Source organism: Nerophis ophidion, linkage group LG20, assembly GCF_033978795.1.
Source record: "Nerophis ophidion isolate RoL-2023_Sa linkage group LG20, RoL_Noph_v1.0, whole genome shotgun sequence".
NCBI classification, from domain to species: domain Eukaryota; kingdom Metazoa; phylum Chordata; class Actinopteri; order Syngnathiformes; family Syngnathidae; genus Nerophis; species Nerophis ophidion.
Window position 1 is genome coordinate 31,452,683 of NC_084630.1, and position 12,377 is coordinate 31,465,059.

The 12,377-nt window shown below is 38.9% G+C and overlaps 1 protein-coding gene across 1 annotated transcript in view; it reads right to left on the minus strand.

Moving 5' to 3' along the window:
• Positions 1 to 7,101, minus strand: part of LOC133538997 (coiled-coil domain-containing protein 85A-like) — an 88,230-nt gene extending 81,129 nt beyond the window's left edge. Inside the window, 1 exon segment of the mRNA XM_061880985.1 lies at positions 6,242 to 7,101. Within this exon segment, the coding sequence (XP_061736969.1) occupies positions 6,242 to 6,490 (249 nt within the window). The 5' untranslated portion in view covers positions 6,491 to 7,101.
• Between the last annotated feature and the right edge of the window lie 5,276 nt (positions 7,102 to 12,377).

The window sequence follows — 12,377 nt, forward strand, 5'->3', positions numbered from 1 at the left end:
TAAAAGTGGCCCTCGCGTCCTTTAATTTTTCTCTACAAGGCCCTCGCTGGAAAATGTTTGGACACCACTGTGTTAGACCAATACTAAAATAGAAATCAATAAACTTCTCTCGGTGATGATGGATAGGCTCCTCCATCGCTTTGTCTGTTTTACTTGCAGTTCACTGACATAGGAAAAAATTACTTTTGCGAGACATCGCAAACGTTTTTTTTTTCCCCATGTCCCTTTAGGGAAGGGTTGTCATTGATTTGATTGATTGATACTTTTATTAGTAGATTGCACAGTTCAGTACATATTCCGTACAATTGACCACTAAATGGTAACACCCGAATAAGTTTTTCAACTTGTTTAAGTCGGGGTCCACGTTAATCAATTCATGGTAAACTCCTTTTCATCGAGGGCCACATTGCAGTTATGGCTGCCATCAGAGGGTCACTTTTAACAATGAATAACATGAGTTTGTCTATGCATCTGTCATTATATATATATTTTACGCACACTGTAAAAATAAAATGTAGACTGTAAATTGACACCTCACTCACAATAATTGTACTTTTTTTGTTTTTTTTCAATAAAACTGTTTGGGGGTTTTTACGGACAAAAATGCTAGAATTTCACTGTAAAATTTATGGTGGTTTTTGAGAAAATATTACCGTAAATTGAAAAGCAGTACCACTGTGTTTTCTAATTCTGGCAAGGGAGCTGCCAGTTTTTCACAGTAAAAAAAAAAAAAAAGATGTGGTAAGTTTTTTTTCCGTAATGCATCGTAAAAATAACAGTAGATTTTACGTTAAAAAAATGTGTTGTTGTTTTTTTAATTTACAGTATTGTGCTATAAAAAACGCTGTAAATGTTGCCGTAAAATCTATTGTCATTTTATGGTCTACAATTTGATGGATAACTTAGCTTTAACGTTATAAGTCCAACAGATATTTAACTATTTATTTTTACTTTAGCAAAATAATCATTTGAAAAGGGTTTTGATAATATTTGTTGCAATTTCATGCTGTGCGTATATTTTGTTCTGTTAAAATGGAAAAAGGCAAATAAATTTCAGTGTTTCCCCCAGAAAAATTGTTAGTAAAGGTGGTGTCTCTCCAGGGGGAAAGGGGCTTCGCCCGGGACAGGCGGATGGACGGAGAAGGGGCTGGATGGGTGTAAGGAACAGTGTAATTTGGCCTGCCGCCACCATCACGTCTCCATCTCACAACAGCCTGGAAGCCTGGAGGGGGGGTTTATATTCAATCAAAAGAATAAACTTGACGGTATTTATACCGTCAAGTTTTTAAAAAAAACCTCCATATGCTGAGTGGCAATAAACGATATACATCTCGATATTTTTTCCGTCAAGTAAAAACAAAACACAAAACAGTCCTAGTTACCTGACATACTAAGTATGTCATTATTTTGACTTAGTAAATATTGACTCAGTAAGACAAAAAAATGACTAAATAAGCATTTGCAATAAGCATTTGAAAAAGAGTTAAAACTGGGGCCACATGCTAACATATGCTCAACTCAATATGCTTAATTTACAGGACAAAAAAAATTATATATTTTTTTTTATTTTATTTTATTTATTTTTTTAAACTTTAGTTTAGGAGGTGGCTCTTTGTTGCTAAGGCGGCTGCCGTATGCTAAGTGGCAATGTAGTATATATATCTCGATATTTTTTTTCGTACAGTAAAAACAAAACACAAAACAGTCCTAGTAACCTTAGATACTAAGTATGTCATTATTTTGACTTCGTAAATATTGACTTACTAAGACAAAATAATGACTAAATAAGCGTTTGCAATAAGCGTTTGAAAAAGAGTTAAAAGTGGGGCCACATGCTGACATATGCTCAACTCAATATGGCTAATTTACAGGACAAAAAAATAAGTACAAACCCTGTTTCCATATGAGTTGGGAAATTGTGTTAGATGTAAATATAAACAAAATACAATGATCTGCAAATAATTTTCAACCCATATTCAATTGAATATGCTACAAAGACAACATATTTGATGTTCAAACTGATAAACATTTTTTTTTTTTTTTTGTGCAAATAATCATTAACTTTAGAATTTGATGCCAGCAACACATGACAGAGAAGTTGGGAAAGGTGGCAATAAATACTGATAAAGTTGAGGAATGCTAATCAAACACTTATTTGGAACATCCTGCAGGTGTGCAGGCTAATTGGGAACTGGTGGGTGACATGATTGGGTATAAAAGCTGCTTCAATGAAATGCTAAGTAATTCACAAACAAAGATGGGGCGAGGGTCACCACTTTGTAAGCAAATCGTCAAACAGTTTTAAACAGTTTTAGAGCAACATTTCTCATCGAGCTATTGCAAGGAATTTAACGATTTCACCATCTACTTTCCGTAAAATCATCAACAGGTTCAGAGAATCTGGAGAAATCACTGCACGTAAGCGATGATATTACGGACCTTTGATCCTTCAGGCGGTACTGCATCAAAAAGCGACAGTGTGTAAAGGATATCACCACATGAGCTCAGGAACACTTCATAAAACCACTGTAAGTGCAAGTTAAAACTCTACTATGCAAATCAAAACCCGTTTATCAACAATATCCTGAAGCGCCGCCGACCTGGCTGGGCTAGAGCTCACCTAAGGTGTACTGATGCAAAGTGGAAAGGTGTTCTGTGGTCTGACGAATCCACATTTCAAATTATATTTGGAAACAGAGGACGTGGTGTCCTCCAGAACAAAGAGGAAAATAACCATTCGGATTGTTATAGGCACAAAGTTAATAATGACATACTTAGTATCTCAGGTAACTAGGACCATTTTGTGTTTTGTTTATACTTTACGTAAAAAATCAAAAGTCATTATTTTGACTTAGTAAATATTGACTTTCTAAGACAAAATAATGACTAAATATAAGCGCTTGCAATAAGCGTTTGAAAAAGAGTTCAAAGTTGGGCCACATCCTGACATATGCTCGACTCAGTATGCTTAATTTACAGGACAAAAAAAAATGTATCTAATTTATTTTTTTTTTTTTTTAAAGACTTTAGTTTTGGAGGTGGCTTTTGTCAAGGCTAGGACTTGGGCGTGGATTGTTTTTCCGAGGCAAAGGAAAGTTTGCGCGAGCAAGGCGTGAATGAAGGTACATCTTTTTATTTTAACATTAACAAACTACAAAATAAAGCAAACAAAAGGCGCTTACAATGGCGGTACAAAACTTGGCTATGGAAACTAACACTTGCACTATGGCAAAAAACTATGGACATAAACTAAAGCTTGCACAATGGCAGAACTATGAACAACTAAAACAAAAATATTTACTGTGACGAGAAAGGGTATGAGAAAAAAGCAGCATGGATATTATGGGTGCAGGAGGTGTTTTTGTTTTAGTTGTTCATAGTTCTGCCAGTGTGCAAGCTTTAGTTTATGTCCATAGTTTATGCCATTGTGCATAAACGCCTTTTGTTTGCTTTTTTTGTAGTTTGTTAATGTTAAAATAAAAATATGTACCTTCAGTCACACCTTGCTCATGCCAACTTTCCTTTGCCTCGGAAAAAAACAATCCACGCCCAAGTCCTAGTCTTGCCAGAAGTTGCCAGCATGAACAACAGAAACAGACAGGCTTAAATAATACTGTGGTGATTAGTGAAAACAGGTGTGAGACATGAGGACAGGTGAAAACTAATGGGTAGTCATGGTAACAAAACCAGGAAGTGCAAAAACCGGAAATGAATGGCCAAGAAACAAACAGAACATGACTAAAACAAAACATGATCACATAGACATGACAGCACTTTGATGTTAAGGCGGCCGCCTTAACAACAAAGCACTGCGGGAAACCCTGCATTTAGTAAGAACATATGAGGCACTTTATTGACGCATACGGTTTCCAGGTGTTCGTGGGCCATATAAAACGATATGGCAGGCCAGATTTGGCCCCCGTGCCTTGAGTTTGATACCTGTGCTTTAGAGGCCTACTGAAACCCACTACTACCGACCACGCAGTTTGATAGTTTATATATCAATGATGAAATATTAACATTGCAACACATGCCAATACGGCCGGTTTAGTTTACTAAATTGCAATTTTAAATTACCCGCTGAGTTTCTTGTTGAAAATGTCGCGGAATGATGACGCGTGCGCGTGACGTCATGGACTGTCAGAAAATATTAGCGCAGCACTATTAGCAACTAAAAGTCGTCCCTTTTCATTGCGCAATTAAACAGTATTCTGGACATCTGTGTTGATGAATCTTTTGAAATTTGTTCAATTAATAAGTAGAAAGATGGAGTTAGGAAGCTTTAGCCTTTAGCCACACAAACACACGGTGATTCCTTATTTAAAATTCCCGGAGGTGAAGCTTTACCATGGATCAGAGCGGTCAAGCGAACATGGTTCCCGACCACTTGTTAACCGGCAGGTTTCCGTGAGAAAATTGTGTTAAAAAGTCGCCTCTTACCGGAGATCTGAGGAGTTTGTGCCGTCCTTGTATCTGCCGTTGACTTCCCTCAGACACTGGCCTCAAGAAACCCGTGGACACACCCCTCCGACTATCAGGTACTATTTAATTTCACTAAAACACTAGCAACACAATAGAAAGATAAGGGATTTCAAAGAATTATCCAAGTAAATGTGTCTAAAAACATCTGAATTTGTCCCAATGCAATCGCCTTTTTTTTTTCTAGTCCTTTGCTATCAATATCATCATCCACGAATCTTTTATCCTCGCTCTCGGTCCGAATAGCACTTGCTGCTGGAGGCTCCCATTAAAAACAATGTGAGGATGTGAGGAGCCCTCACCCTTGTGATGTCATCGTCTGCGACTTCCGGTTAAGACAAGGCTTTTTTATCAGCACCAAAAGTTGCAAACTTTATCGTCGATGTTTTCTACTAAATCCTTTCAGCAAAAATATGGCAATATTGCGAAATGATCAAGTATGACACATAGAATGGACCTGCTATCCCCGTTTAAAGGCCTACTGAAATGAGATTTTCTTATTTAAACAGGGATAGCAGGTCCATTCTATGTGTCATACTTGATAATTTTGCGATATTGCCATATTTTTGCTGAAAGGATTTAGTAGAGAACATCCATGATAAAGTTTGCAACTGTCGGTGTTAAGAGAAAAGCCCTGCCTCTACCGGAAGTCGCAGACGATGATGTCACATGTTTGATGGCTCCTCACATATTCACATTGTTTTTAATGGGAGCCTCCAACAAAAAGTGCTATTTGGACCGAGAAAACGACAATTTCCCCATTAATTTGAGCGAGGATGAAAGATTTGTGTTTGAGGATATTGATAGCGACGGACTAGAAATAAATGAATAAATAAAAAACGAGTAAAAAAAAAAAAGAGCGATTGCATTGGGATGGATTCCGATATTTTTAAACACATTTACTAGGATAATTCTGGGAAATCTTTTATTTTTCTATTGTGTTGCTAGTGTTTTAGTGAGTTAAATAGTACCTGATAGTCGGAGGTGTACATCCACTGGTGTCTTGACGCCAATGTCTCAGGGGAGTCGACGGCAGCTTTATGGACGGCACAAGTTCAGCTTTTCTCCGGTAAGAACTGACTTTTTAACCACAATTTTCTCACCGAAAAACTGCTGGTTGACATTCGGTTGGGATCCATGTCTGCTCTGATCCTTTGGAAAGTTTCAGCTCCGGGAATTTTAAAAAAGGAATCACCATGTGTTTGTGTGGCTAAAGCTTCCCAACTCCATCTTTCTACTGTGACTTCTCCAGTATTAATTAAACAAATTGCAAAAGATTCAGCAACACGGATCTCCAAAATACTGTGTAATTATGCCGTTAAAGCAGACAAATTTTACCCGTGTGTGTGCGTACCGCTCATACTTCCTAAAAACGCGTGACGTCCTGCGTACACGTCATCATTACACAACGTTTCCAAGACGAAACTCCCGGGAAATTTAAAATTGCAATTTAGTAAACTAAAAAAGCCATATTGGCATGTGTTGAAATGTTAATATTTCATCATTGATATATAAACTATCAGACTGCGTGGTGGGTAGTAGTGGGTTTCAGTAGGCCTTTAGGGGCTCTGAAGAAAAGTACGGAAAAGTATCGAAATAATTTTAGTTTGGGTCCCTGTACAGAAAAATGTCTTTATCGTTGCAACAATAGCCCATACACAATTGCATATTGAGCATCCCCTCCAGCTGACACCATGTTGGTCTGCTTCCACGCTCAGGTGCCTTCCTCCACACCTGCACCACGTGATCCCGCCGCCCTCACCTTCAAGCCCCGGATCTCGTTCAAGTGCAACTGCAGACTGCGATTGACCTCCCGGATGAGATTCCCGTGGTCCAGGATAACGCTCATCTTGTCCGCCTCGGAGCGCCTCAGCCGCCGCACCAGGTCCTCCTTGGTCCACTTCAGCAGGTCCTCGTCGGACAAGCCGGTGACGTCATCCGCCGGACTGTCGGTTTTGGCAATGGACAGCTGCACCTGCGGCTGGGACGGAGGCGGAGTGGCTTTCTCCATTGGCACAAAAAAAAGGGTGGAAAATACTCGAGAGGCTCGTCGGCAGGTGCTGCTCCCGGTTACCGATTAAAGATCCGCAGCATAGTTGATGGCCTTAGCCGACATTTCTGCCTGAGCAACAGCTGACGGTGCCGGCTGGATGCTGGAAGGAAGGAGGGATGCTGATCCCCTCGTCACTGCAACATCCTCCCCGCCGCGATGTCGAGCCGGCTGACTCTCTTCCTGGATCCAAAAGTGTCGAACAGTCGACAAACAAACCGTCAGCGTGAGGTGTGACAAACTGTGCCTCCAAAAAACGGGGAGAAGGGAAAGCGCTTCAAGCGGCGAGTGGAGTCCTCAGCGAACGCGAGTGGATAGCATTGTCTCGCTGGAGAGATGGGCGGTTCATGAACAAGTCGTTCGAATTCACCGGGTTTCTTAACCGAGTCACAAATAGCTTTGTCCACTTATTGCTACTCCTAGACGAGTTTAAAAAGAAACCCAAGTGACATTTTAAGCCTTGATAAAACGCGAGACATCCCTCCTCACATGCTCGTTGTGGAGCGACCCGAGTACCAATTCACCCGATTTAATAAAGTGAATCGAGTCAGCCAGCTATTTCCCTCCCAACCGGTCTTTTCAGTTCTCTTCCTCGAGGGATGCCGGCTGCCTGTCAACGAACAAAATGCGTAGTTGCAGCGTCATCTAGCGGTCCTAGCGGTCCAGCTTTCTGTATTGTCTTGTGTTATATTGGTGTTTGCAGCATTTTTCTTTTGCGTTTGTTCAGTTCATTTTCAGTTTATTTCGAGCATGCATGCGATAGGGGTCGGGAACCTTTTTGGCTGAGAGAGCCATGAAAGCCAAATATTTCAAAATGTATTTCCGTGGGAGCCATATCATATTTTTTTAACACTGAATACAACTAAATGTGTGCATTTTTAAGTAAGACCAACATTTTTTGAGTATAATAAGTCTCTTATTCTTTTTAATAACATTGTTATTCTGAAGCTAACCAATAATAAATCATATGTCATGTCTGTTGATCATGTTTTTGTTTGGCCATGTGATGTTTGTCCTTTGGACTCTTTAAGTTCCTGTTTTTTTTCACTCCCTTGTCTGGTTTCCTTGGTTACTAATTTTTTCCACCTGTCTCTGGTGGACAAAATACCTGCTCACCTGCTTCCCGAGCACTAATCAGAGGCAGTATTTAAGCTCGTCTTTGCCAGTCAGTCGCCCTGTGCTGACTTGTTTCATGCCTTGCCATAGTTTCGTGCTTCATGCCATGCCAAGTAAGTTTTGTTTGATTTATGTTCTTAGTCTGTTTATGCGTTAGCTTTGTTGCTTAGTCCAAGTTGTGCCTCCGCTGTGAGCGATTTTTGTTTGTATATTTTTTTAGTTAAAATTAAATCATGTTTTTACCTAAATGCCATGTCCCGAGTAGTCCGTCTGCCTTCCTGGGAGAACGACCCCGCAGTAAGCTGCAACCCCCCCCCCCCACCCCCCACCCCCCATCGTGACATAAAATACTTCTTACCATTAATGAGACTTCTTGAACAGGTGCGGTAGAAAAACGGATGGATGGAATTAAATGCATGAGAATGTTTTGTATTTTGCACGTTACTTTTAGCACTGTGATTACCAGCGAAATTATTCATAATTATCGCGTTAGTTAATGTCAGCTAAGATTTATCCGAGAGCTAGATGCAGTCATCAAAAGATCCACATCTGGCTCTAGAGCCATAGGTCCCCTACCCCAGCGATAGTGGGTAGAGCGGCCGGCCAGAAACCTGAGGGTTGCAGGTTCGCTTCCCACCTATTGATATCCCAAAAATCGCTGCTGTTGTGTCCTTGGGAAGGACACTTCACCCTTTGCCCCCGGTGCCGCTCACACTGGTGAATGAATGATGAATGAATGATAGGTGGTGCTCGGAGGGGCCGTAGGCGCAAACTGGCAGCCACGCTTCCGTCAGTCTACCCCAGGGCAGCTCTCCCGTCCAAAGGCAAAACCTAGTAACTCACTTCTAGCTGATTTTGAGAACACAAAGGAAAACTAATCTATTTTGATGCTGTCTTACAAAGATCTACAAAGTCATCAAACGTATAGATGTGTTCTTGAGCTTTCATTCATGGATTGAATCTGCTCTCGTGAACGTGTGCCCTTTCTCCAGATATTTTATCACAACCTCGGGTGGGCCCCAGTCTGCGTTTGCACATTGGGCAAGAGCCGTGTACAGCATCCAGTTTTTATTTTGACCTCCACAGTTATCTGCCCAAAAGAGTATGTAAGGGGAAGAATCCAGAACAATACATTTAATGAAGGTGCTTGCAACGTCCTGGGCCAATCTTCCAAATATCCCCTCGTGCCATAATTTCACATAATCCGGTTGACCGTCGCCCCTCATTCGTGCAAATGTCTCATTAAAGACAATAAGGCGACTGACAAAGAAGCTCCGATTGGTCCCTTGAGATACTAGGTTTTTCTGTTGTATCTACGCGGTTATGTGGTAGTTGCTAGGTCCTGCCATGCGCGTAACAGCTTACTTACGGAACAAATTACAATATCGCATACACTAATGTAAAGCATGTCACCTAGGAACTCCAAAATTATTATCAGCTCAGTTTTGACCAAAATTGAGTTACTGGACGGGAGAGCTGTGGCTACTAATGTAGCTTACCACCACCAGGTGTGAATGAATGATGAGTCCCACTTCTCTGTGAGCGCTTTGAGTGTCTAGATATAAATCTGAGTTATAATAATAATAAAAATAATGTAATGCATCCCACAATTCCAGTTGTTTCATTTCAGCACGTCTGAAAAGGAGTTGGAAGAAGAAGGGCTTAATTTAATCCGACCCCTTTTCAGACCATAGCAATTGACCATCCAATTCCCTTGTTCTCTGTAACAGAACAGTGCACAGATACATAATATACAAATAATATGCCATAGTAAGCAAAAAAATATTCCATGCATCCATCTATCCATCCATTTTCTACCGCTTATTCCCTTAAATACATAAATAATTGTTGTCTCAATGAAAAAAAAAATGTTTTAAGATGTTCATCATAATTCTTGTTCTGTGTACTTTGTGAACACTTGTAGTTTGTAGATTCACACCAATACAACTTCACACTGTTCAGCCTATTCGGAAATCACAGACTTTCTCTGGAAAAATTCCAAAAATTCCCAGATTTCCAGGTTTTCCGGGATAGTTTTACCCATTAAAAATGAATTGGCCATTTTTCAAACTTTCACCATTTTTACATTTTTCAACCGATTGAAACCATATTCCACCTTCTCCAAATTGAAAAAAAATCCATGTTTTTCCAGAATTCCTGGTTTTCCAAAGCCCTAGTTCCACTCTTTTTTCTGGAGAATACTCCTTCCATATTTTTCAACCATTTTAAATGTTCCACCGTTAAAACATTCCTCTTAATCAGGACAAACAACAAAGTTGTTTTTTGAACTGGAAAAATTACCGGTATTTCCCGAAATTGTAGGAATGCCGTAATATAATTTCCCAATTCATCAGGTTAGTACTTCAACATTTCTTGACCGATTTGTAAAATTCCAACAACAACCATTTCAACTCATTCAGACCATTCAAGTTTTTTTTTTACATTTAAAAAAAAAATCCCACATTTTTGGGAACTACCCATTGAAATCAATTGGACATTCTTCAAAGTTCCACAACCCCCACATTTTTCACCTGATTGAAACTGTTCAGCCTATTCGCGAATCGTAGGCTTACCCTTGAAAAATTCCCAGATTTCCATAATTCCAGGTTTTCCAGGATATTTTCCCATTAGAAATGAATTGGCCATTTTTCAAACTTCCAACATTTGCACATTTTTTAACCGATCCAAACCATTCCACCTTCAACACGTTCCAACATCCTTGAAATTTAAACTACCTTTTTACCAAGTTCAAATAAATTCCAGCATTCCTGGTTTTCCAAAGCCCTATTTCCACCCTTTTTTCTGAAGACTACTCCTTCCACATTTTTCAACGCATTTCAACCTTGCCACCGTTAAAACATTCCTCTTAATCAGGACAAAAAACAAAGTTGTTTTTTGAACTGTAAAAATTCACGGTATTTCCTGAAATTCCAGGAATTCCTCAATATCATTTCCCAATTCATCATGTTTCTACTTCAACATTTCGCCACCAATTTGAAAAATTCCAACAATAACCATTTCAACTCATTCAGACCATTCATTTTTTTTTTTTTTTATTATTTTTTTTTTTTACCATTTTCAAAAAAAACAATAACGTCAAAATGTTCACATTTTGGGGAAATTCCTATTGAAATCAATGGGACATTCTTCAAAGTTCCCCAACTCCCACATGTTTCATCTAATTCAAACTGTTCAGCCTATTTGGGAATCGCGGGCTTTCCCTTGAAAAATTCCCAAATTCCCAGATTTCCCATAATTCCAGGTTTTCCGGGACATTTTTCCCATTCAAAATTAATTGGCCATTTTTCAAACTTCCACCATTTACACATTTTTCAACCGATTCAAACCATTCCACCTTCAACGCATTCCAACATCCTGGAAATGTAAAGTACCTTTTTACCAAGTTTTTAAAAATTCCAGAATTCCTGGTTTTCCAAAGCCTTATTCCCACTCTTTTTTCTGGCGACTACTTCTTCCACATTTTTCAACGCATTTCAACCGTTCCACCGTTAAAATATTCCTCTTAATCAGGACAAAAAACAAAGTTGTTTTTTGACCTGGAAAAATACCCTTTCTCAATTCATCATGTTAGTACTTCAACATTTCTCGACTGATTTGAAAAATTCCAACAACAACCATTTCAACTCATTAAGACCATTCAAGTGTTTTTGTTGTTGTTGTTTTTTGTTTTCACCATTTTTCAAAACAAATCCCGCTTTTCCCAAAATTCTCTAATTTGGGGGAAATTCCCTTTGAAATCAATAGGATATTCTTCAAAGTTGCATAACCACCACATTTTTCATCCGATTGAAACTGTTCTAACTTCAAAATATTACACCTGTTTGTTTGGGAATTGTGTGCTCAACTTCAACATTTCCAAAGAAAAAAAAAAAATCCAGGATTTCAGTTCAAATTTAGCATTGGAGCATTCACCAGCAATTCCTTCAGGAATTGCCTCATCTAGTTAATCAATGAAGTCAATGTTGGTTGCAGAAAATGTCGTGGAAAAACATGCTTTACTTCCAATAAAGGGAGAAATGAGGCAATAGTAATAATGATAATAATGCAAAAACATATGCTGACTTATAACGACATCATAACAAGACTAATCACTATTAATGAAATGCAGTTATCATAACTAATTAAAAAGGTCACACAATTTACTATATTTACTAGATCAGTGGTTCTCAAATGGGGGTACGCGTACCCCTGGGGGTACTTGAAGGTATGCCAAGGGGTACGTGAGATTTTTAAAGAAAATTCTAAAAATACCATAATATCAAAAATCCTTTATACATATATTTCTTGAATAATACTTCAACAAAATATGAATGTAAGTTCATAAACTGTAAAAAAAAATGCAACAATGCAATATTCAGTGTTGACAGCTACATTTTTTGTGGACATGTTCCATAAATATTGATGTTAAAGATTTCTTTTTTTGTGAAGAAATGTTTAGAATTAATTTCATGAATCCATCCATCAATCCATTTTTCTACCGCTTATTCCCTTTGGGGTCGCGGGGGCGCGGGTGCCTATCTCAGCTACAATCGGGCGGAATGCGGGGTACAACCTGGACAAGTCACCACCTCATCGCAGTTCATGAATCCAGATGGATCTCTATTACAATCTCCAAAGAGGGCACTTCAAGTTGATGATTACTTCTATGTGTAGAAATCCTTATTTATAATTGAATCACTTGTTTATTTTTCAACAACTTTTTAGGTATTTT